This window comes from Malaclemys terrapin, chromosome 16 (assembly GCF_027887155.1).
Source record: "Malaclemys terrapin pileata isolate rMalTer1 chromosome 16, rMalTer1.hap1, whole genome shotgun sequence".
Classification (NCBI taxonomy): Eukaryota; Metazoa; Chordata; order Testudines; family Emydidae; genus Malaclemys; species Malaclemys terrapin.
Window position 1 is genome coordinate 16,330,297 of NC_071520.1, and position 25,734 is coordinate 16,356,030.

The following is a 25,734-nucleotide window of genomic DNA, read 5'->3' on the forward strand; positions in this document are numbered from 1 at the left end:
GCAGCACAGGAAATTCCAACCCGCTGGCTGTCATGGGAGCTCTCTCCCTTGCAGAGGGGCTGGGCTGTGCGTGCGTGTGTGTGTGTCTGTGTGTGTGTGTGCGCGCAGGCGGGGGGTGGCTGCCTTATGGATTTGTTCAAGGCTGGGAGTGAACACATGGGTGGTGGTGATTGTTGTTGTTGTTGCGTTTCTTTGGCCCACGGCGGCTCTCAGACTCGCCTGCCGGGGTTATGGATTCAATCATTATTCAGGAGCTGTTAGCGGAGCGGCTGCTTTCTCCCCGGACGCAGGCCCAGAGAAGCCACCCGGTCAAGCTGAAGGTACAGGGTGTATTTATAGCAGTGTGTGGTGGGGGAATGCTGCCCGAGGAGAAGGGTTTAACTGTGGAAGGGAACTCTGAGGGCAGGGGAGCGGAAAGACGCTGGGAAGGGGAAGAGTCAGGAAGCAGACAGCAGGACTGGGTTGGATGTGAGGGGCTGCAGCGAGGTGTCGGACAGCTGGGAGACACATGGCAGAGTAGTGTTGTGTGTTGTTTCCTGCAGTGACTGCCCATCTGAGGAGGAAGGGGGAGGGGTGGGTGTGTACGTGTACATACTGCCTGGTTTGTGTTACCATGTTAACGTTGCATTTCACCAACCAGCTTTTTTTCTTGCTGTTGTTCCGGGCTGGTGACCGTGTCTCGAGTTCACCCACACACGGTGCTACTAGGTCTGGCCTGGGAAGGGGGTGTGAGGGGAGCAGGCCCTGGGAGCTGCGGTTTTTGATCCAGGCAGTTGCTTTTGCCTCTTGTCTGCTCCAGTTTCTGAAAAGGGAAGGGGAGTACAGGTCCGTCGCTGTACGCTCGCTGCCCTGGCAGAGACGTGGTGTCACATATCCCCTGTACGGAGCGCTGTGTTTATCTGGCCATCGGGAGGGGCACTGACCAACCTGGTTGGAGCACTCTCGGCACCACTCAGAGGCCAGGACAATGTGTACAGGGCAGCATCTGCTGCGAGCCGGGGTGCAGGCAGGGGAGCTGTCAACATCCTGGCTTGGGATGGATCATTTCCTGCCGTCTGGCATCTGGCTGATTTTCACCATCGTACGGCCTTTAACTAGTCACTAGGTCTAACTAAACCCACTGGGTCAAATTGATCCCGAGGGTAATCACTGGGTTAGTGATCCCGTTGTGTGAAACGCAGGTCTGCCAGTGTAGGGGGGTCGGTTGTAAGGAGACGGGGAGAAGCCAGTGTGTGCGCATTTCAAACTGCTCACGCAGCACCATTGTGCCACACACCTTAAATTCCAGCGTACATACGTAGACGGCCCCTGGCCAAGTGCCACAACAGTACGAGGGATTTCTTCCCTTTACCAGACACCCAAGTTCCAGCACTCCTAACAGAAGGGTAGGGTGTGAACTGGATAGATCTCAGCCTGCAGGCTGCTGTTACCGTCTGTACCCCTTGTGCACCGTCAGCACTCGATAGGGCTGACTGCGGAGTATGCTAATGCTGGGATCTCCCCAAGATACAATGTATCGTCGTGACCTTCGGCGAACCGGGCAGCATGTCCCGAACTAGAGATTAGACCCGTTTGCTTTGCTGTAAGCACTTTGGTTTATAAACAGGGCCCTGAAGGTCGGTGATGCCTCTGCTTCCACTCTGGCTGGCTTCAGCCGTTGCCTGTGGGGCATAGAATCATAGAAGATTAGGGTTGGAAGAGACCTCAGGAGGTCATCTAGTCCAATCCCCTGCTCAAAGCAGGACCAACCCCAACTAAATCATCCCAGCCAGGGCTTTGTCAAGCCGGGCCTTAAAAACCTCTAAGGATGGAGATTCCACCACCTCCCTAGGTAACGCATTACAGTGCTTCACCACCAGGGCCGGCTCCAGGCACCAGCTTCTCAAGCAGGTGCTTGGGGTGGCCGCTTGGGAGAGGGGCGGCAGGTCCAGGTATTCGGCGGCAATTCGGCGGACGGTCCCTCACTCCAGCTCGGAGTGAAGGACCTCCCGCCGAATTGCCGCCGCAGATCGTGATCGTGATCGCGGCTGCGGCTTTTTTTTTTTTTTTTTTTTGTTTTGGCTGCTTGGGGCGGCCAAAACCCTGGAGCCGGCCCTGTTCACCACCCTCCTAGTGAAATAGTTTTTCCTAATATCCAACCTAAACCTCCCCCACTGCAACTTGAGATCATTGCTCCTTGTTTTATCATCTGCCACCACTGAGAACAGCCTAGCTCCATCCTCTTTGGAACCCCCCTTCAGGTAGTTGAAGGCTGCTATCAAATCCCCCCTCACTTCTCTTCTGCAGACTAAATAAGCCCAGTTCCGTCAGCCTCTCCTCGTAAGTCTTGTGCCCCAGCCCCCTGATCATTTTAGTTGCCCTCTGCTGGACTCTCTGTAATTTGTCCACATCCCTTCTGTAGTGGGGGCACCAAAACTGGACGCAGTACTCCAGGTGTGGCCTCACCAGTGCTGAATAGAGGGGAATGATCACTTCCCTCAGTCTGCTGGCAATGCTCCTACTAATGCAGCCCAATATGCCATTGGCTTTCTTGGCAACAAGGGCACACTGTTGACTCATATCCAGTTTCTCATCCACTGTAATCCCCGGGTCCTTCTCTGCAGAACTGCCGCTTAGCCAGTTGGTCCCCAGTCTGTAGCAGTGCATGGGATTCTTCCATCCTAAGTGCAGGACTCTGCACTTGTCCTTGTTTAACCTCATCAGATTTCTTTTGGCTCAATCCTCCAATTTGTCTAGGTCACTCTGGACCCTGTATCTACCTCTCCCCCCATCTTAGTGTCGTCTGCGAACTTGCTGAGGGTGCAGTCCATCCCATCATCCAGATCATTAATGAAGATGTTGAACAAAACCGGCCCCAGGACCGACCCCTGGGGCACTCCGCTTGATACTGGCTGCCAACTAGCCATCGAGCCATTGATCAGTACTCATTTTGCCCAACGATCTAGCCAGCTTTCTACCCTATATAGTCCATTCATCCAATCCATACTTTTTTAACTTGCTGGCAAGAATACTGTGGGAGACCATATCAAAAGCTTTGCTAAGGTCAAGATATATCCACCGCTTCCCCATATCCACAGAGCCAGTTATCTCATCACAGAAGGCAATCAAGTTGGTCAGGCATGACTTGCCCTTGGTGAATCCACGTTGACTGTTCCTGATCACCTTCCTCTCCTCCAAGTGCCAGGGTCACTCCTCCAGGGTTGCGTGACATCCCGAGGCCTTCGTGCGGGTGTGAGGCTGACCCTAAAGGACATGGACGCAAAGGAGGCAGCAGGGCTCTGCCTGGAAGGATGTGACTGACCTGTCTCTGTGCAAGGCTGGCTTCCTGCTGCTGCTGCTGTTTTACTTGGGGCCAGTGGGGCTTCTTTAGACATCTGGATATCGTGGGCTGTGTTAGGTGAGGCTTGGCCAATGGGACTCTGCGGGGGGAGAGGGAGCATTTGCAGTGTTACCCGTCCTCGAGGTCCAAGCCCCCAGCCGGCTGGACAGCGGGATTTTACCTCTACTCCCGATCCGCAGGTGGGAAAGACACCTGCTCTCCTCCACCGGCCGTGCTCAGATATCATGGAGCCCACCATTCCCCCGACACTGTGTCCGCTGCTCTTCCCAGGCGGCTGACCCGAGAGCCTCAGTGTTGGGTATTAAGGAATACGTCTATTAGTGCAGCATCAGTGTGAGCGAAAAAGGCACAAACAAATCATCAAACCTAATAAACATGTTGGATTTATCGTATGCCCAGGGCACTGCCCATCTCTAGGCCTTGTGGGCTTTCTTGATTGAGTACATTGTCCCCTCTCTGCCGTGCGGATGTAGGGCTAAGGTAGTGACTTAGAAGCCGTATTTGCCCTCCATTGAGCCCAGGGCTCCACAGGAGGCTGTGGTATTACCACCCAGCAGGAATCTGACCTGTAACACAGCATCTGATGGGCCCGTGGGCAGCTAGTCCGTCCATGCTGAGATAGAGATTGTGGGCGGGCTAAATTCTGCCCTCAGACATGCATGCGCAGCCCTCACTGAAGTGGGTGGGAAACGTGCACATATGTCTCTGGGCAGACGCTGAGCCGTGATATGTGTCCCGTGATCGACCGCTTCGACCTGGCCTTGTTCGCTCTGAACTTCTCTTCCAGGTCGTCGTGTCTGGGACCACAGTGGGGCGGGGTAGGCGAGCTACATTAATATGAAAACCCTAAATAGATTAAAGTATTTAAAAGTCCAAGGTGTGTTCCTCAAGGGAAGGTGACCAGACAGCAAATGTGAAAAATCGGGACAGAGGGTGGGGGGGTAATAGGAGCCTATATAAGCAAAAGACCCCAAAATCGGGACTGTCCCTATAAAATTGGGACATCTGGTCACCCTAAGGGAAGGGAGGAAGCCCCATTAGAGCAATGAGATCTTCCCCCCCCCCCATTTTTCCTCTGGGGGAAACTGCTTCTGCACCCCACCTCCCCGCACACACCCTCCGGAGCATGTACACTCAGCCAGCCTCCCAGTGCAAGAGGGCCAGCTGGGATTCCCTTCGGCAAGTCGATCCCTGAATTGGTCAGAGGAGTCGCTGGGGAGCAATGGGAGAGGCTCCCCTTCCCGGAGCCTGAGCGGCCTTTACATTAGCCATTCTAGACCAGGGTTAAAATACAATGCAACTGGCAGGGGAGCTCTCGCCACATCAGCTTTGGAGCTCCCCTTATCCATCAAGCAGCACCAGCTGGGGGGAGGGGAGCTCCTGCCCTCGCTCTCACCCTGGCCCCGGACTAGGGATGAAATGAAAAACGCGGAAGGGAGGGCATTGTGTCAGGCGAATGAGGCTAGCTATTGATTAAAGGCAGCGGCCTGGGCCCAATAGGATCTGTCCATATGAAATGGAGCAGCCAGTCTCCTGTGAGGTGTAGATATAAGGAAGTAACCAGCGTTACAATAGGTCTAAGTTCTCCAGCTTGGCCTGAGTAGCTACCAGAAATGCAGTGGACCAAACTCACCCAGTTTTGATTTCATTGACATTAGCAGAGTGACGCCAGGGCGTGGTTTGGCCAATCTCTCCATTGTCAGAGGCGGAGTTACCACATCCGGTGGATTTTTTTAAAGAATAAACTATATGGGACAGGAGTTATTACTGCACCGTTCCTGTTCCTAAGGTCCCCCAAGATAGGAGCTGGTGATTAACTGCTTCCAAAGCCCATTCAGAATGACCCACATCTCCCTCCTGCACCAAACTCAAAGCGTCTTTGTGTGAAAAGGGACTAGCAAAGGGTGCTGCATGTTTAAGTCAATATTGATTTACCACAGGGCCTCCTGTGGTATTGACAGTTATATTTTTGATTGCACGCCAAGCAGCCAGAAAGCAGAATTGCTCTGGCACATAACACCCATCGAATAGAGGGGATCCCTTTTACTAAGTCTTCCCGTTCCCTCTTGCAAACGGACACTGACCTTTTCTTACCCTTCTTAGCACGCTTCTCATCTGCCCTTTGCAAAGCACTCCGGGGCGTAACTGAGGCGTGTTTCCCAGGCAGCTCTCCCGGCAAGATCCAGGGGAGTTCGGTGCATGGAGAGGTTAAAATTCCCCTCGTAGTAATGAAGCCTGACATTGCCCAGCAAGTCTCAGATCCGTGCCCTCCTTCCCAGTCAGTGGAACCCAGTGACAGACCTGGAGCATCTGTCACTTTCTATCAAGAGAGTTTCCTCCTTCGCTGCTGCTGCTTCCTGGGCCTGCGGTTTGGGACGTCAAAACCTTTTAGCTCAGTCAGAGTCAGCTAAACGCTTGCCTGGGAGGAACACTGGGGGTGCCGGTTCTAATCCCACTTCTGACTTTGCTCTGTGATTTCATGTGTTCATTGCCCGCCTCCCCCCGGCGTCTGTCTTAATTAAGGGACGGGAAGGAAGCAGTGGGGATCAATGCTGAAATGTAGTGTAGGGTCAAGCCCAGGAGACTGGGATTGGAGCCTCTGGCCACTCCACTTGTCAGGGTTAGAGTGATAAAAATGTCACGGGTCTGGCAACCCCTTTGGGAGACTCGCCCCAGTGGCACAATGCACACGATTTGGGGGGGGGGGTTGCCCCAGATATTTGCTTTGGTGCAAGCAGCTTCCCCAGGCACTGCGCAGTTGGGGCCAAAGAAGAGAGAAGATGAGGACCAGGACACATCCTCAGCTGGGGTGAACTGGCCTAACTTTCCAGGCAGCAGGCAACCAGGAAGGGAGCAGTGTCCAAAGCCATGGATGGAAGCGTTGGTGCCGGTGCTGGGTTGGAGCTGTGCTGGTCTGTCTGAGTGGCATGAATCCCAGTGGTGGGTTTGTTTTTAAGCCAGCCGCAGCGGGTTTGAAACGCAGAATTTGGGATGCATCCAGTCCGGATGGTTGATGAATTGTCATGTGGTTCAGATTTGGACAGTATGTAAGATGGGAGCATGTTTGCCAGGGTCCTTGCTCACCTGCCTCACTTGCCTGCCCCGCTCTCTAGGGGTTGGGGGGGACAGGAATGTGCATGCAGCGTTGAAGCGAGCAGTGGAGCCCAGGGTGTGCGTGGGGCAGATTTTGCAGCTGGGCTTTAGGGAACCGGGAATGATGGTGGAGCAGACTTGGCTAAGAGAATGACTCCTCTGTGTAGCAACTGTGGTGTGCAGCCAACAGTTCCTCCCAAGATACATGAGCTATGAATACTGTATTCATGGGCTTTTGCTGAGCTGAGCTAGTATTTGTGACATGACAGGTACCCAAACTGGCTCTTCCTCCAGACCCCAGAAAGCTGTCTCCGTCTGTCACATCTTGAAGCCAGCATTAACACCTCCGCTGGGGATGGGAGCGCTTGAGTTACCTCTCGGCCCATGTGTGCTGTGGTAGCCCTGGAAATGAATCCGCCCCTGCTAAAGGAGAACTGCCTGCCTCACTTGTAGAGATCCCACAAACTTTAGTTTAATCTGCCCTGGGACCGTGTTTGTGCAGCCTGAATGTTCCAGGCATGCAGCGTGTGTCTGTATGTGTCTCATGCTCGCAGCATGTCACGTGCAGTACTGTTTTGCAAGTAGTGTGTGTTTCCTTCATGCATGCAGCATTTGAACCATTTGTTCCAGCATGCATTTATGAAGTATGCCTGGCTGCAGTATGAGCACCACACTGTGTGCGTATGTAGCGTACAGCAGTGTACTTTTGTGCGGTGAGTGTGTTGCGTGCATGCAGGGTGTTGCGTGCATGCAGGGTGGGCCCCATGCTTGCAGTATGATCGCACAGGTTACATGCTGTAAGAGAGCTGTCTGTATCAATGTAACTAGCTGGTGAATAGGTAAGGTGCTCACAAACGTGCAGTATTGGTTCTGGGTTTTGTAGGACCAATAAAACTTCTTGCTGTGCACTGCCAATGGCTTCTGGTGTGCAGCTCTTAACAGATGCAGCACGAACTGCCTGTGGTATTGTCCAGCGCGTGCTTTTCTGACAAGGGGGACGTGCATGCGTATAAGAGAGGCCCGATGCGTGCTGCACGCTTGTATTCCTGCATGGGAGAGGTCAGGTGCTTGAAAACAAACAAGCAACACGGGTTTGTGCTGAGCTGCAGTGATGGAGAGGAACGGGGAGGCCCAAAGCGCTTTATTATCCCTTGGATGAAAGAGCCTGTACCAGGGCAACACCAGAGATGTTCTCTGCTACTTTGACTTCTCCATTTCACTCTGCGGGCTCCTGAAACGAGACTCTTTTGAAACAAGCAGCTTGAGATATTCCTAATTTCTCACTAATCAGCCCGAATGCAAGAGATAAAACCCCGAGAGAGCCAGCCAAGGCCAGTTCCTCATTCTCTTGTTGTTACACAGCACTAGAGTCTTGGCAGCACTGGCCGTGTTAATTACACAGGCTTGTCCATTGAAAAATGTAAGTTTCCTCTTTCTTTGGAGAGACAAAGAAATATCAGCCCTGCGGCCTGGGCTGCTGGGACCCAGAGAAAAACCCACACTTGGCATCTATGCTGTGGGCTGGCAGGTTTGTCTGTTGTTGTGCTGGTCAGGAAGAGAAGGGCTTGGGAAGCTTATGGAAAGACAGGACGCCTGCCTCTGCTCTTGGGGAGGCTGTCTCCCTGGAGTTCTCCCACATGCTGATGGGAGCCTGCCAGAGCCCCAGCCCTTCCATGGACATGTGAGAATGGCCCAGTTGGCTGGCAAACAGCCCGTGAGCACTGGTGGGGCATGCAACACAGCTCCCTGCACTTCCCCTGTGCAACGTAGACCAGCAAGCACCTGGCCGGTTGGGCAGTCTGTGAAGCTGGACCATGCGCTTCCCCCCTCCCTGTCCCGGCTGCTTTACGGGAGGGGAGGGGGGAATGATCTCCCCGTTGATTCCCTCCTCCGCTTGGTGTTCGGGGTCAGAGTGGGAACAACAGATCCCTGTGCACACAGCGGCTCCATGAGCTGTCCCTGTCTTCCTCCTTCCTCAGGACCACGAGAAGCAGTATGTGGGATTCGCCACCCTGCCGAACCAGGTGCACCGGAAATCCGTGAAGAAGGGCTTCGACTTCACCTTGATGGTAGCCGGTGAGACTTCCCTGCCGCCCCAGTGGGTTCCCTGGGAGCCTTGCTGCCTGCCTGCCTGGATAAGGCTCAGTGCTGCTGGGCCTAGCGTTGGGAGAACATCCTTTGTGTCCCAAGGAGCTGGCGCTCTCCCAGCGCAGAGCCTTACGGCGCAAGCACCCACTGAAATCACCGCAGCCGCTGGGGGAGTGGGGACCTGCTCAGCGAGAACAGGGAGGTGGGTCAAGCTCTGAGCCGGTGTCCTGTCCTGGAGGTACTGAAGCCATTCTGTTGTCAGGCCTGCCAAGCCACTGGGTGAAGCCCAAGTGGCACTGACGCCCGTGGGAGTGTTGCTAATGATTTCAGTGGGTCAGGGTGTCATCTTCTGCGTTGAACCCAAATGTCTCCTTTCACCCTCTGTTTAATCAGAACCAATCCCCAGACACCCACTAAAGAAACCCAGGAGCACAGCCAGGGGCTCTCTGGTTATTGCCTGATCAGGTCCTGGGGCTGTGGGGAGGATGCCTGTGCCCACCAGCCCCTTCCCCAGAAACTGCGGGATCCTTCCCAGGTTCTGCTTTCCAGTCTCCCAGCCAAACATTCTTTGACTCCTCAGCCCTCCCCTGCCCCACCCCCTTCCGGCTCCTCCTTTAGCCGCCCTGAGCTGAGTGTACCTGTCCCTCCACCAGCCGAAGGCGTGACTGCAGGTGGCAGAAACAGGGCTGGCTAGGAGCCTAGGTAGAGAACAGGGAGGAGCTGGGCTCTCCCATTTATACAGAGTCAGAGGGATCTCGCTGGGGATGTGCCCACCAGTGTGCGGCCCCCGAAGGGGTCGTCTCTCGCTTGCCTTGGCTCGGGAGGCAGCATTGAAAGCCTTGCTCCAGGATTTCTTCCTAATCCAGGTGCTGGGTTGTGTTGCTTTTCTTTGACTGTGTCCATTAGGAGAGTCGGGCCTGGGGAAATCCACCTTGGTGAATAGCCTGTTCCTGACGGATCTTTACAAAGACAGGAAGCTTCTCAATGCAGAGGGTAAGTGCAGCACAAGGGGGAGGTGTGAGGCCAGTTGTTTCCACAGGGACTCTTTTAAAATACAGCACTTTGAGTCCTCGCATTAGCCACAGCACAAACTGCCCCACATTCGTCACTGCTGCTTAGCTACTCCTTTCTCCCCAGCGAACCATATAGCCTCTAGTCCATAGAGCCACTAGGATTAGAGCAAGAAAAGTTTGGGCCTGGGATTTCCAAGCACTAGAGTTTTCTCTCCCAAGAAAAGATGCTAAGTGGCCTGTTTGTTTAGATCTTTAGCTTGGGTTCTCCTTCCTGGACAGTTGGGCAGAAGCAGGGATGCAGCCTTAGTCCCTGGCACATAAGGGGGCCTGCTTCTTTCATTAACAAGGATCTCCTTCCTAGAGGATTTGTGTCAGAGGCTGGCCATTTAGATCAGTTGGTTTAGTGCGATATGGGGGTTTCTCCTAAAGTATCAGGTGCTGGTCACTGCCCGTGGCAGGATGCTGGCCTATGATATGATGATGCGTGGCAATTCCTATGATGTCATCTACAACAACATAGACTGTGTATGTGAAAAGGTTTCTAGGAACATCCCGTAGTATTGGGAGGGGCGTTCCTGGTAGTTAGATCAGGGGCTAGGGGTCAGGACAATGCAACTAGCTCACTGTGTGGCCTTGGGCAAATCACATAATAGCTCTGTGTTCGGGTAAAGCGAGCATAATACTGATCTTCCTCACTGGTTCAAATTTCCTCCGATCCACTCTCCTTTCTGGCCTGTTCGTAGTCATGTGGACTTCAGCGAAGCCAGCAGGGCAGTCCAGGCAAATGTGCACAAAGGCTCTGTGCTTAGAGCTGGGTGAAAATTTTCCATTAACGCTGGTTTTGGATGGAAAATTGGATTTTGGATTAAATGAAATTTTCCTCCAAAAGTGTCTGCTTTGAGCAGGAAAATTCACTGGAAAAGTGAATAGCTGAAAACCAAAATATTTCAATTCTGAAATGCTGCCATGGTGCCTCATGGGAGTTTTGGTTCAGGTGCCTCATGCGCCTGTTTTCTTTTATGGGCCAGGCTCCCGGGCTGCACTTGATTACCCATGATGCACCAGCTCCCCATACCAAGCCCATGATGCATGATGGGAAATGTTGCCCAAGCCGGGCACCAGGCCTTTATAGGCGAATGAAAGCACGAAGCACCCAAACTACAACTCCCATGAGGCACTGCATTGTCCATTTCAGAATCAGCTATTTTGATTTTCTCACATTTTTGCCCCAAAAAGGACATTTTTCAGTGAAACACTCCCCTGCCCCTAGCAGTTCTGCCTGTGACAGTGCAGGGTAGTATTGTGGGAGTGGGCCTAATGCTGAGAACCAGTCCATGTGCAGACACGGCCTGAGGAGGGGGTCCCCCAGCGCTAACCACTGGTTTCAGTTCACTTATTTCTGTTTGAAGAGCGAATCAGCCAAACGGTGGAGATCCTGAAACACACCGTGGACATCGAGGAGAAGGGCGTCAAGCTGAAGCTGACGATAGTCGACACCCCGGGCTTTGGAGATGCTGTTAACAACACTGAGTGGTGAGGAGGGCTGGGCAGGGGCGCCGGAACAAAGGGGGCAGGGGTCCAGGGCCCCATCACTTTTTACTGGCTGTAAGGGCAAGCAACTGGGGGGAGGAGATGGAGAGGAGCGAGCAGGATCTTGGGAGGGGGGGAAGAGGCGGGGTGGGGCCTGGGGAAAGGGGCGGGGCCATGGTTAGGGCACCGATGGCTCCCGCACACTTTTAGGGAACTTGCGCCGCTCCTGACTCTAAGGCTCTGTCAGCTGCCATTTCCTTCCCTCCTGGGCGATGGGAGCGGAGGGGGTCTAAGGTGGGAAAGGGGATGCTGCTCTCGCGTTACAGAGAGATGGACAAATTCAGCCCTTAGAACCGCCCAACACAGGGACTTAGGCTGGGGAAGGGGACAGAGAGCTGGTGCCTCCTGTGCTCTATGTCTCCGAGGCTGTCTCCTGTTAAAGGCAGGGTTTGGTGTGTGTTTGCAATGCTCCCCCAGCTGGAAGCCCATCACCGATTACATCGACCAGCAGTTCGAACAGTATTTCCGCGATGAGAGCGGCCTGAACCGGAAGAACATCCAGGACAACCGAGTGCACTGCTGCCTCTACTTCATCTCGCCCTTCGGACACGGGTGAGGTGCTGCGCTCGCTGGGAGCCAGTTTCCTGCCTGGGGCAACATCTCAGCATGGTGCATGCGAGGATCTCGCACACGGGCTCCTGCTTGTGTTAGCAGGAGTCATGTGAGCAAATCCCTAAACCCCTGCCTCTTTTGCTTTCCTCTCCTCTCCACTATGGGGGCTTAGCAGCATTGCCCAGAAGGTTCTGTGTCATTGTTAAACCATTCATCCCCTTACGCTGGTGGGCGGAGCTTATGCCTAAATGTCGCCTCCTTGTGGCAGTGTTGGGGATTGCAGGTAATGAGTCTGAGTGGGATTTGGGGTTAGAAGTGCTAACAGAGAGATATCTGCTCTTGCCCCGTCTAGCCCTCTGCCACCCCCTTCTTGGGAGTTTACTCATTGACGTGACACACTCTGGTCACATGATCTTGGCTCCACAGCGCTGAGAGCGAGGCCTGTTCTCTAGGCACTGATCCCCTGCAGGCCCAAAGCCCATTTCTCTCTGCTGCTCTCCTGGGGGAGCAAGAAGGAGAAAACCAACATGCAGCCCCTGATCTTCAGTCTGGTGGATCTGTGCCCAGCGCAGGACAGGGTGGGGGCAGAGAGAGCTTTAAGTTGCCTTTACACCTCCCAGTCCTAGTGCCAGCCTGTTCCCTGGCGTACATTAAGGATAACCGAGGGAGCTAGATCTGATAGCTTCATATTGTGCAAGGTAGGGTGGGGCCCCAGGCAGGGTTTATTCTGTAGGGGAGTATATACCTGTCTGGTGTCTTTCTGATTCGATAGGCTGAGCTGTTACAGTAGCCAGGCTGGAAAGGGTACATTCAAGCCACCCTCCATGCCCGAAATGCACCCGCTGAGAACTCTTCCTGTGGCCTGTAACGTTGGAAACGCCATTGCCCCAGGCCCCGTGGCTGAGTTTCTCTAGCCCCCACACTCACTGCTAAGAGGGCGTCTGGCCCAGTGGGTGAATGGGAGTGCCCTCTCCAGAGGAAAAGCAGGAGGGCGAGGTAACCCCTGCCACTTTCCCCTCCCCACTGCAGGCTGAGGCCGGTGGACGTCGAGTTCATGAAGGCTCTGCACGAGAAGGTGAACATCGTGCCCCTGATCGCCAAGGCCGACTGCCTGATCCCCAGTGAGATCCGGAAGCTAAAGGAGAGGGTGAGAGATGCTGCTGTCTGGCAGTGACATGTTGGCAGGGCTCAGGGGTCCGCACGGCTTCCCGGGTTCTGCCTGAGCCTTGCTCGACAGAGCCCCTCCCACTGGAGAGATGATCAGTGGGGACAGCCAGCCAGGAGCAAGCAGACCCTGCACCCCCCTTTGTGTCAGGGATGGAGTGGAATGGCCTGACCCATGGCCCTGTCCCATTGCTCCCCATGTTTCATGGGGCCTATGCAAAATAACCCCTGTGGGGACCCATCCAGCTCCATCCCCACCTGTGGCTGGGGTCCCCCACCCTGCCTGGTGCCCTGCCTACCAGAGATCTCTGCTTCTGCTGCAGAGACACCGCTCGCCTCGGCGTGACGCTCTGTGGCCTCTAGTGTCTCCAGCGCAGGGCCCAGCAGCCAGGAGACGAGCCAAACTGCTGTAACTATAGCTCCTGCTCCTGCCAGTGGGTGTCACCTGCTTCAGTGCCCCCCTTATTCCCCCTCCCGTGCACAGATGTGCCGAGGTCCCCAGGGCTAAGCTGGTCTTGTTTAGAAGACCGTTCCTCTCCTTTGCTCCTTGCCATGTGTCACTGGGCAGGGGCATCCCTGCCCTTGAATTCAACACAGACAACGACAAACTAGCAGAGAGGTTTAGGTGGGTCATTTATCCAATCCCCCAGCAGCTACTGGTGATAGGGGAAATGGGTCCAAAACCCCCCTCTCTGCCCATCTCCAGATGCCCCACTCAGGAGCCAGCCCCAACAGGGCCTTGTTGGCTTCCCTGCTTTCATCACTTCTCCTCCTCCTTGCCTTGGCCTTCCCGGGAGCATGGCAATCTCAGGAGAGGGCCTGCTCCCCGGAGAGTGCTCTGCAGGGGTTGGAGGAGAGTCCACAATGCTCTGTGCTTTCCCCACTGGTGTTCCCAGCCCGGGGAGGCCCCTCCCTCGCCAGCAACCAGAGCAGAGAGGCTGCAGCAAGGGCGGTTGGGTGCACTCTCTGGTCGTGCTGACGGGCTCTTTGGTGCTGTCTTTCATTTTGCCCTTACCCTGCGGGGGAGCAGATCCGGGAAGAGATCGACAAGTTTGGGATTAAAGTTTACCAGTTCCCAGACTGCGACTCTGATGAAGATGAGGAATTCAAACAGCAAGACCGGGAGCTGAAGGTGAGGAAGGCTCTGGACCTCTTCTTCCAGTTCAGTAGTCTCCTCAGCTGGCTGGTGTGCACCCCTGCCCTCTAGTGGGTGGAATCAGAGCTATACCATGTGTGTTAGAGGCCCCATACTGCGAACAGTCAGTGGAGATTCTTCTTTACCTCAGGTGCTAGAGGCCTGTGCTTTTGGAGCGGGAGATCTCAGTTCTCTTCCTGCTGGTGTCACAAAGTTTGAAGTGGCTTCAGCATGGAGCACAGGGACCTGGGTGCGGTCCCATGTCACCACGATGTTAAGACAGCAGTCTAGTGGGCCAGGTTCGTTCCTGGTGTAACTCCATGGACTTCAGTCAGGCCCGGTTTGTCTTGACTCCCCTCGTTGTTGCCTAGCCACAGATACCAACCAGATGTGGGGACCGAGGGCTTCTCTTTGGAGGAGGGGAGGGGTTATTTCCTCTCCTCCTGGCTTCCTGGTGCATGTGACCAGGTCAAGAGCTGCCTGTGCCAAGGGAGGGAGAGCGTTTGGGATGCCTGACCTGCCAGGTGAACCCAGGGTGTCTGAAAAATAATTGAGTGCACAGAGTCCCCAAGGCTGTGTTTCCTGTGGGGCCAGGTGCCCTTCCCCCATCCCACCGGGAAGGATACCCCAGTGTCAGCCAATCTGCATGTGTGATCCAGCAATACTACTGGCAGTATCTCGCATCCCACTTGGCGTGTCCCCGTGCTGAGCGTTGGTTTCTGAGTGACACTCGTCGCCACGGAGCAGCGATTCTCGCCCGATGAGTCGTCGGGAATGTACCTCAGGGCAGGGTGTCCGGGATGAAACGATGCGACTGCGCTCAACCGGCGGCGGGCAGACAATGGCCCTCGACCCACCGGGGAGTGCCAGGCCCCTTCATGTTCCTCAGCTGACTTGGGGCTGGGCTAGCAGAGTCCCTGAGCATGGCATGCGCTGGGCAGCCCGGACTGGTTAGGGGCAGTTAGTGTCCTGGTTAGAGGCAATGTGAGCTGGCGGCCCGCTGACGGCTGCTCTGGAAAGGGGCAGTGTGTGCCCCTCCGTGTTCGGTGCCTGGAACAGGATGAAGTTCCTGCACGCCCTTCCCACCTGCACCCCCACCACCGGGCCAGAGAACACAATCGCCCTGTGTGGGCCTCAGAACCCGAGCCCTCAGGGCTCCCATGTGGGCCTCGCGTGATTCCCACCGGCCCTGCCCAGGCTTCCTGATTCCTCGGTGGCTCTCGTTTCAGGAGAGCGCTCCCTTCGCCGTCATCGGCAGCAACACGGTAGTGGAGGCCAAAGGCCAGAGAGTGCGTGGGCGGCTGTACCCGTGGGGCATTGTGGAAGGTAAGGCGTGTCCCTGGGCGCCTGGCAGGGAAGCCGGGAGGAGGGGGTGAGGGCTGGCAGCCCTGGAGCAGAATTCCAGCTGCTGGAGAGTCCAGTTCAGTGCTGTGCTGGGAGCTTCAGCAAAGCCCTGTGGCTTTGGAGCCCCCTAGTGGTAAGTGCGTGTTGGCAGCACACCGAGGGCGTGTCTATGCTGTATTCACCGGGTGTGACTGCAGCTCATGTACACGTACTCGAGCCAGCTTTAACCTAGCCAGCTCAGGTGCTGGTAGCAGTGAAGCTGCTGCAGCAGGGGCTATACAAGGGTCATTGCGTGGGTGGCTAGCCTGCACGCTGTGCCGTGGCTCCTCTGCTCCGGTACCCAGACGATGCAGCCGCCCGACGTCACCCCCTCAGAGGGCTCCCCTGCACGCTCCTTCATGGGGAAGAGCAAGCGTGTTTAACCGGCAGCTGGGAGCAGCTTGCAGGGCAGGGCCGACAGCAGATGTGTCCTCCAATGATATCATGATGGCTGCCTTAGAAATACCAGGGGCAGAGAAGAGCATGCGCGTGTCTCTCTCTTCTGGTTGTTTCTGAATGGAGCAGACTCAGTGTTTAATGCCTAGGAAACAGCCGCTCTCTGCTTGGGAAGGCAGGGCATTGCCCGGTCGCTCCGGAGTAGACATTGCTCCCATCGGAGCGAAGGTTTATACCCTTCGTGCTCTGCCCAGACAGCAATACAAGGCTTTGCTGCCGCCGCCATGGTAATGTCTGCGGTGAGACCCACAGCCCAGCACCGCTAGGAGGAGAGCGGAGGGGCAGGTCCCACAGTACGGGGAGACATTAGATGACAGAATGCCCCTCATGTTATCTCCTCGCTGCTCTGCTTTTGGCCTGGCCAATGTTGGTGGCAGTGGCCTGTGAGCTGCTGTGTAGCCAAAATACACCCACAGTGGGGCGGGTTTGTTGCTTAGATGGGAGGAAACAGCTATTTTAAATGAGAGAGATGCCGGCATTCTGCAAAGGCAGCTCCCAACCCCTAAGCCTCATTTGCTCCAGACGGGGGAGTCCGTGGTGCTGGTAGAGCTCTACCAGCAGCAATACATTCCAACGGAGTGAACGTTTCTCTAAAGGCTGGGCTGCCTCACTTTGCCTGTAACTTTCTGTTCTCCCTGATTAGAAAATCCCCTAGGCCCCGGAAATGGGGGTAGTTACTGATTTGACTCTCCCCTGGCTTGTCGCTGCAGGGGGCTTGTGGTTCTTGGGTTGCACAGGCACTAGTTTGTTGTGCTAGGGCTGTTCAGGAATGCACTGACTGCTCAGCGCCCTCGGACGGGGCGAATGCATTGCAGCGTTCGCGTCTGAGAGGAAAAGCAGCTTGCGAAGTCCCTGGTGTGACGTGCAGGGCCGGCTCCAGGGACCAGCTTACCAAGCAGGTGCTTGGGGCGGCCACTCCGGAGAGGGGCGGCACGTCCAGCTGTTCGGCGGCAATTTGGCAGACGGTCCCTCACTCCTGCTCGGAGCGAAGGACCTCCCGCCGAATTGCCGCCGCTGCAGATCGCGATCGTGGCTTTTTTTTGTTTGTTTGTTTGGCTGCTTGGGGCGGCCAAAACCCTGGAGCCGGCCCTGGTGTCGTGGCCTGGCTGCCCTTGACTTTGCAAGCTAAATAATAAAGGAGGCAGGTCAGATTGGGGACCAGACCTCCCCTGGGACTGGCCCTTTTAACTGCGCAGGTACGCAGGGGAACAATTAACTGGAAAATCCTGAGCCAAGTGCCCTGATGACTGTTTCAGAAGAGGAGTAAAGCTGCTGGCTGCATGGCTATACGGGGTGACGCTTGTTGTTAGATACACACAGGCTGTGCCCACGCCTCAATGGAGCCCTGGCGGGCCTGTGACTTCACCTCCCTGTTGTGTGTTCCTCCTCTTCAAAAGCAAGTGACTCTGGGCCTAATCCAAAATCCAATGGAAAGAAGCCCATTGACTTCAGTGGACTTCGGATCAGGCTCTAGATTTAGGATGAAGATAGACCCAGAGACCAGGCTCATAAAGCCCTTTGATTTGATTCTGATTAGTTTCCATTGCTAGCTGCAGTCCCAGAGGCTGTGCCCGGTTTGATGAATACGATCCATACCCCTTGGAACCAGTGTCCCCAGTCAGAACCCGCCTGGTCCCAAGCCTGCGCCACACAATCTTCCTTCTCAAAGCCTGCAGGTCAGCAAATTCAGGCTCTTGTGACCATGGGGAGAAGCAAGCCTTACAGCAGAGGACCCTGTCGCTGGAAATGTTCTGCCTCCAGCCCCTTCCCATTTAAAACGGTGTTGTTAGCTTGAGCCCAAGTGCTCTGATATCTCACCAGAAGAGAGGCAGCCTCGTGGGCATGTCTGAAGATGGGGGGGTAGGAGATGGGCTGGTGCGGGGGGGGTTGGAAGGACTCTGCAGGGATGAGTGTTTTAGCCAGGGGTTGGATGTGACGAGGCTCTGACGGGGCCATTGCTCGTCCTTGCCCCAGGCAGATGTTGGGGTGAAATCCAAGTGCTGTTTGTTGCTGCTCCCCCAGTGGAAAACCAGGCACACTGTGATTTCGTGAAGCTGCGGAACATGCTGATCCGGACGCACATGCACGACCTGAAGGATGTCACCTGTGATGTTCACTATGAGAACTACAGAGCTCAGTGCATCCAGCAGATGACCAGGTGGGCGCCCGTTGGCGGTGCTCTTCTCCTGTGCAGAGTCAGGGGGAGGGTGTGTCCGGTGCCTCTCGGGTGGGGGAGCTCTCATCTGCTCCTCGTTAATGGGGCTGAGGAGTATTCCAGGTGCCGGGGGGGGGGAGGGGTGCTCTCTGCAGAGAGACGTTGCAGATAGCAGCCAGGTGTACTGGAAGGAGAAACAACTAGCCAACGTACCACAATCACAGTGTCTCAGCTGTCTGAGAACCACCACGGGGAGACCTCTGTGAAGCCCGGTCACTGCCTGGATGCTCCCACACTCAGCCCTGCGGTGTTGCGGGCACCGAGATAGATGGTCCTAGTGTAGGAGCTCTTTTCAGTGGTAGGAAAAAATAGACGTGGCCTAGCGACATTAACAGGGAATCAACCACCCCCCTGGGGATTTGCCTGTGAACTGCATGTGTTGTCAAAGCAGCAGCCTGGAAGCGGGGGGTTGGCAGCTCCCACGTCCTCACCAGCTGTGGCCGTGTCTTAGTCATGACATCACCTGAGATGCTGCTGTTTCTCTGACAATGCATCTGTCGGAGCAATTAGCGATTACTGAGTCTTAACGAGTCTCCGAAGATTGCCCTCCCCTCTCATGGGTCACTGCATTCCGCTCCCCTGCAGTTTCAGCTGGAAGGGAGAGCTGGTTATGGAAATCTCATAAAAAATCCCCCCAGCCCTGCAAATTTGAAATGTTAAAGTTTAAAAATCTCTAGCACACTTCTGTCGTAGATTGTGACCATCCCTTCCTATGCTCAGCTGTTGCCTAGTGTTGCCGTGTGCTGTCACATTCCACCCCAGAAGTGGCTGTGTTACACTGATGGGCAAGTAACGCTTGTACACTGGGTGTAAATATCTGAGTGTGCGCATGTGGATACATACGTGTGATGTATATGTGCACACACAGGTGCATAAAATGAAATTTCTAGGACAGACAAACCTATTTATTTTCATTGGAGGGAATTCAGAATCCCAAGAGAGCTAGGTATGAAGTGATTATCTCTAGAGAGCTGAGAAAAGTGACTTAAATAAATAAAAAAAAATTAATGGAGATATTCCTATCTCCTAGAACTGGAAGGGACCCTGAAAGGTCATTGAGTCCAGCCCCCTGCCTTCACTAGCAGGACCAAGTAGTGATTTTGCCCCAGATCCCTAAGTGGCCCCCTCAAGGATTGAACTCACAACCCTGGGTTTAGCAGGCCAATGCTCAAACAACTAAGCTATCCCTGTGTTTAGATACAGAATTTAGTAACCATTTCAAAGAAGGTGAAGAATAAATTACTTAATAAAATAGTTACCCCCGCCCCCTCACATTTTTTTGGTTCTAAATCCAACACCCCTGTGATTTGCCTCCAATTCTCATGTCTTTGCTGATTCTCTACCTGTCAAGTAGGAGGGAATTGGGATGTAATAGTTTCCTGTGGAGCTGAACTCTAAGATAAATGTGCATTGAGCCAACAGGGCCACCACGTGGAGAGAGGATGCAGTGACACCTTGGAATTCTTGGTTGTTCCCCAAGGGTTTTTCACCACTTGAATGTAGTACCCCAACCTTGTTACTAGGCTTCGTGTAATTAAACTGGCTCCATATTTTGGTCCTTCTGAAAAAGGCCTGTGAACATGGTCCGGTCGCTTGACAAACATTGATATTTAATGCCAACCACTGTCTATGCGTGGGTGTATATGTGCGTATATTATCTCATAAACAGTGAGAGAGACCACAAGACCATGATCTGTAAATGCCTCTCATAAATTTGTCATCAGCACAGCTTGTGGCTTATTCGTTTGCTGATGTGACCTTAGCATAAGGTGATCAGAGATGCCAGCTCTTTAAGCCCCTATAGCTCCCCCAGCCCGCTCTTCTGAAATCTCAAGTGTGATACGTGCCTGAGTGTGAATGGATCCCACACATCTGCCGTGCTCCGCCAAACTGCATCCAAGCGGCCTGGTGTCTGCACCACTTCCCACTGGCTGGCCTGGCGCACAGGGCTGTGATTGTGCCCTGGGGTGTTTGGGACAGGCCCTCATTCCCCGCTGTGCTGGCACTGAAACGGACTGAATTTCTCCACTCTCTCACCCACAGTAAACTGACTCAGGACAACAGGATAGAAAGCCCCATCCCTATCCTGCCCCTCCCGACGCCTGATGCTGAAACGGAGAAGCTGATCAAAATGAAGGATGAAGAGGTGAGTACCCACTGCACCTTGCCCTCCTCAGCGACGAGCAGAGGGGCTGCCTCAGGCGAGGCTGTCCTGGGGTTCGCTGGTGCTCCCATCCCTGCTCCCCCTTCTGCTGCCCTCTGCACGCACCAGCTCTCAGTCAGGAGGGCAGGGCCTGGAGGCTGTGTCCGGCTCGGGCTGTGGTAATGCCATCCCGTGAACTGCAGAGCAAGACCCTGTTCACACCAATGCCAGCAGCCATCATGTTCGGAGAGGAATTAGAAGGCATCTCTTTGAAAGCCCCTTCCTCCCTCCCAAGGCTGAGCAAAACACCAGTCAGCACTGCCAAGGCGAGCACCATTGGGTTACAGAGTCAGAGGGTTTAAAGCCGGCAGGGACCACCTCTGCCATGGTCGCCCTGTGACCTGAAGCACCTAGAGTCAGTCGAGTGGCTGCGTCGACCAGGAGTGAACCAAGTGCAGGCTGGGAACACACGTGGTTCCCTTATACAGCCCGGCCAGGTCACACAGTGCACACTGCCCAGCCGCCAGCTCCTCCTTGTGCCAGTTGCTGTGCTGATTTATTGGGGAAAGGGGCAGGAGCAGAACATGGGGGTGAGCTCCATCTCCCCTCAGTGGGGGTGAGCTCCCTCCATCTCCCATCCTGCCCTCCATCTCCCCCCAGTGGGGGTGAGCTCCCTCCATCTTGCCCTCGTGGGGGTGAGCTCCATCTCCCATCCTGCCCTCGATGGAGGGGGCTCCTCCAAACCCCGGCTGTGCGATCCTGAGCGCCCCGTGAGCCGTCACTGGCTAGCCCATGCAAACAGTGGAGTGAGAAACAACACACATAGCCCCAGCACCGAGGGGGGGGCTAGAACCCCAATCACAAACATGCCGTCCTGGTAACGGAGCATGCCCGCCACCCCATTAGAGCATCTCACTGGCCGGGGCAGAGCCGTGATCTCTCTGACCTTCTCTCTCTCTCTCCTGCAGTTGCGGAGGATGCAGGAGATGCTGCAGAAGATGCAGCAGCAGATGCAGGACCAGTGAGAGTCAGGAGGATGGAGGGCAAAGGGAATCCCTGGCGACCTTCCGGGGCCCAGCTTGAGAAGTGGCCGTTGTAGGAAGAAGTTCCCCGTTGCGTAGAGACTTGTGGGCGAGAGCTGCGCCCCCCCACCCCCTAATTTATTAGCAGTGACACTGGCTTTCCTGTCAGCTGGAGTGCGGAAGAGGCTCTTCACTTAGCAATTTACTGGTGTGTTTTTCTTTTGTTTCTTTTAAGCCTGGGAAGTGTCTAAGGCATTTTTAGAACCGTTCCAACTTCCAGATGTATTCAGCCCTGGCTAGGGAATGCGCCGCTGTTCCAAGTCACGGTTTCTATGGTGTACGAACTTGAAGACTGTAAATGCACGTAAATGTTTACTCCCAACCAAGGTGCTGGGACCCTCCCCCCCAACCCTCCTGGGCCAGGGCAGGCACTTAGAAGGACAAACATCCCTTTGAACCAAGAGCTCGTGAGTTGGACCCAGTCAGCCACCCCTCTCCCCCTGGGGGTTCCAGGCCACCCCGCTGCTCTGCATGGGAGAGCAGCAGGGTAGGGGGGGTGGAGTTGATCATGGGACACTGGCCTGTGGGGGTATTTTTAAGGTGCCTGAACATTCCTGCCTGATTTTCCTATAGAGAAACTCCAGGATCTTTTGCACTGAGAGGGGAGAGATCAGCCCCACCCACTAGGTTAGAAGATATCAACGACCGGTCCCTGAGATCTCCGCGACACAGCTTAGGAAGGCAGCGAGCTGGCTCCTGGAATCAAACAGGTTGAGAAACTCTGGTTTAGAGCACAGTGGTGAGGATGTGGCGCTCGGCGCTGGGAGATCCCGGCTTGCAGAGATGAGGAATATTGGAGCAGCCCATGAGGTGCCAACATCTTCCCAGCCAGCCATGCCCCTGCTTTGGCCAAACCACACTGTGGCTCTGAGTCTCCGGCAGAACTAGGGAGCAGTTAGCAGGAAGCTTGGTGGCTTTTCCTTCGCTTCCTGCTGTCTTTGGGGTGAGGGAGGGGGTAGCCCCCGCCATCCAGCCTGTGCATAGCCCTTGGGCTCACTTGGAAAGGTGACGTGCCGGGCAGAGGGACCAAAGAGCCGAGGGCAGTGTCCCAGTTTGTACCTGACCAGGGGAAGCCTCGGGGCAGGAGACGGACCCTAAAGATGTAGCTTTCCTCATCCCTGAGCGTTCGCAGCCTTGCTGGTCCCTGAGGGGAAACAGGACATTTTTCCTTTGCACCGTTCTCGCTGTGCACACAGGGGGGCTGAAAGGCTTCGATCGGGGCAGAGGAGGCAAGACAGGCTATGTACAGGGCCGGCCTTATGAAAAATGGCACCCTGGGCTGCCCTTCCCCGCCTCACTCACGGCTGCACAGGGAGGAGTTTCTGAGCCTGGGGGCTCCCCTGGCCATACATTCCCTGACCACCGGGAAGGGGGGACCCAGGGGCGAGCCCTGCCTGCACCTCCCTGCCAGGCTGGCAGCTCCAGGCGGCATCATCTGCCCCCCGCCCGGCTGGCCAGGGGTTCCTGCCCTGAGCTGGCCTGCATTCACTCCTGCTCCAGCATCCCAGGCCTGCCATCTTGTGGCCCTTGGATGGCGCCTCCCTGGGCAGTCGCCCATGTCTCCCACCTGTGAGGCCGGTCCTGGCTGCGTAGGGAGCAGGTTGGGGCTGAACAGGTTGTGGGCAGCAAGGGAGCATTTGAGTCCCTGGGAGGAGGCATAGTACAGCCCAGCTCCGCTGGCTTTGCACTGCCCCCTCCCTTCCCTTTCACACAGGACTCCACCCAACAGCCTCGCTGGGCAGTAGCTGTAGGCTTCCCCCGTTTCCCGCTCCTGCTCCCAGCCATTGGGACCGGCGTGGTTGAGTTCCAGCGCAGGGCAAGCTGGCGGGATCTGGTGGCCGAGATACGAGGGCTGTGTCTGCAGCAGCCGCTGTCATTTGCCAGGTTATTTTTAACCAAGCACAGTAAGGAGCAGCCAGAAGTGTGGCCTGTCTGATAGTAATGCCAGCGGCCGGCCAGGGAAAATGGGCCCTGAGTCTAACTGGGTCTTCCCTTAGACTCCTTGGAGTGCTGGCAAGGAGCTGATTGCCTGATGCACATGGGGGTGGGTCCTTTCTGCCCAGCCCCTGTTCCCACTCTGTGTCCTGTGGGTGCCCATTTACCTGTGGCTTTGTGTTGTCCAGCTCTGACTCCTCGATGGCCGGCTCTTGGTGTGACACGCGGTGTTGGCTGGGTCTGGTTAAGTGCCAGGGCTGCTTCTGCTAGCAGTGTGTCGTGCTGGCTTTTCTCAGCAGGGCCCTGAGCTCTTGGCCTGTTGGTGAGTAGCTGGGGCGGTGCCTGTTATTCACAGGCAAGCCTCTTTTGTCTCGGGTAGGTGCAGGAGAGACGGGACAGATCTCGGAAATAACGAGGAGAGGCTAAGCTAACGAAGGGCAGCGGTGCCTCTTGGACAGGTGTCTAAGCTAGGCCAGCGCAAACTGAACCTCTGAGCTTTGGCTCGTTTAAGAGGCCTCTCTTGCTGCCCCAATGAAGTGCAGAGCTTTGCAGTGTGTCTGGGGGACAAACTCAGGCCAGAAGAGCAATGTCATCATCTCCCCAGCTCCTTTGTCCTGTCCCGTCCCCCCTGTGCGAAGCATGTAAGAGATGCCATGCCAGGATAGACTGAGGGGCCATTTACTCCTGTCTCCAGCTCTGTCCAATGCCAGATGCTTAAAGGGAAAGTGTGAGCCGCCTCGCCATAATGCACTGCTTGTGTGGTATTGTAGCCTGAGGGGACAGCTTCTTCCAGGCATAGGCTGGTGATCAGCTACTATCCTGACGCATGAGGATTGCTAACTTGTGTCAGTTTTATTCATGCTAGTGTAACTGCAAATGCTGTTTCTGTTCATTGAAGCGTCTGTTCCCTTTTTGTAAAGCTTCATAAGTTCCTTGCTTCTGCATTATCTTGAGGCAGTGAATTCCACAAGTTAACAATCTGTTGCAGGTAAGGTGGTAACATTTCCAGACCAGCTAAGGGAGCCTCTGTGTCCAGCATGTTTTGGCCCAAGAAGAGGTAGAGGAGATCATCTTCCCTTTAGCATTAGATGGCAGCTTGGTTGAGTGCAGCCGGCAGCTGTACTGGTGGCTGAGTTCACAAGCAAGGCATTGAAACAGGGCAAGGCTGTGGGTCTGAGGCATTTGGCAGGACAGGGCACCTGCAGCCAGAATTGCTGACTAAGAAATCTGCCCCCTTTCCCGGTGAGGACATCTCCATCAACTCAGTGCAAACTTCTGCTAAATCAGACCCATTCCACACACAGCCGAACTCCTCAGCCATGGGTAGGGGTAGTGTGGAGTCAGAGAGAGAGAAGCACCTTCTGCCAAGGCAGCTAGAGCTGCAGCTTCTCCAGAGGTGAAGTAGGACCACGGAGACCCACCAGCAAAGAAGACAGCAGGTTTCCTTCCTCTTGGGAGGCTGGGAGGAGGGTTAGCTGCCTGGAAAGACATTGGAAATGGAGGTGACCCCTGGAATGCTCTAGAGATCTGCCCTCTGCCTGCGTGTTCTCAGCATGGAGTCTCCCCCTGTTGAATTGAGCCGCACTCTGACTGGTAGAGGCGTTCCTGGGTAAGCATGGCTGGCGGTTCCTCCTGTGGCTAGGGAGGCTGGAGCCCCCTCTGGCAGTGAAGGAAGTAGAGAGTATGGCTAGGATGCTCCTTCCCCCTAACGCACCCCTACACACACACACCCACACACACACCCCTGCATCGTAAGCCTTTGCCAATTTTTTGCACTTCTTAGCAACTCCAGGAGCTGAGTCCGGCTCCACTGAATTCTCAGGCGCTGTCGCTGTGCTGGGGGTTGTGGGTACCACGTCTCAAACCGTGTGCCTGATTGGGGAGGTGGTTGTGGATGAACCCGTTTGTGTGCCATTGGCTCTGCCAGCACTCGCTGACCTCCCGCATGCCTTGTCCTGCATCCTGTTCCTTGGGGGGGAAATTCCATTCTTCACGCAGTGCGACAGCTTTCCCCGCTCCCTCATGCACACAGCCACCCCGGTAACCCTGGCTTGCTCGTGACCACGTGATTTGCGCATCCCCTCGCTCTGTTCCTAGGCACTTCCTTTCCCCGTTGTCAGTTTGGTTGGGGTTTTTTTGTACATTACTGTTGAGTACTTTGTCATTGTGAACGAGAGAAACCAACTCTTTGGAAACGTATCCATTTTATTAAAATGATGATGGCTATTATTATTATTATTAATAATGTTTACTATCTGAACTGGTCAGTGAAATAAATACATGAAAAAACCGACAAGACGACCTTTTCCTGACTTGTTTTCTGTCTGCGGAAGAGGGACTTGTTAGGAGTGGGGACAGAAATGCAAGATGCCTGGAAAATCCCCCTGGGCGTGATCTGTCCGGTTCTCTAGTTCAATCAGGTTAGGTTGGACGTAGGTATAGGCCGGGTCAAACCTGAGTGTCCTGCGACCCTGTGCACAATGCCACTCACTCAGATTTGGAGGGGAACATGGGCCGGAGGGGTCAGAATGCTGGGGGTGGGGAG

At 55.0% G+C, this 25,734-nt stretch overlaps 1 protein-coding gene across 2 annotated transcripts in view; it reads left to right on the plus strand.

Moving 5' to 3' along the window:
* SEPTIN5 (septin 5) overlaps positions 1-25,487 on the plus strand; it is a 67,577-nt gene extending 42,090 nt beyond the window's left edge. Inside the window, exons 1-11 of one of the 2 annotated variants that reach the window (XM_054006310.1) lie at positions 101-320; positions 8,413-8,509; positions 9,428-9,514; positions 10,944-11,067; positions 11,542-11,676; positions 12,706-12,823; positions 13,871-13,972; positions 15,205-15,301; positions 17,837-17,972; positions 20,073-20,175; positions 21,141-25,487. In XM_054006310.1, the coding sequence (XP_053862285.1) occupies positions 231-320; positions 8,413-8,509; positions 9,428-9,514; positions 10,944-11,067; positions 11,542-11,676; positions 12,706-12,823; positions 13,871-13,972; positions 15,205-15,301; positions 17,837-17,972; positions 20,073-20,175; positions 21,141-21,197 (1,146 nt within the window). In that variant the 5' untranslated portion in view covers positions 101-230 and the 3' untranslated portion in view covers positions 21,198-25,487. Of the gene's footprint in view, positions 1-100; positions 321-8,412; positions 8,510-9,427; positions 9,515-10,943; positions 11,068-11,541; positions 11,677-12,705; positions 12,824-13,870; positions 13,973-15,204; positions 15,302-17,836; positions 17,973-20,072; positions 20,176-21,140 lie in introns of those variants that run through there. The other variant, XM_054006311.1, reaches the window with a different exon arrangement.
* The last annotated feature ends 247 nt before the right edge of the window (positions 25,488-25,734 follow it).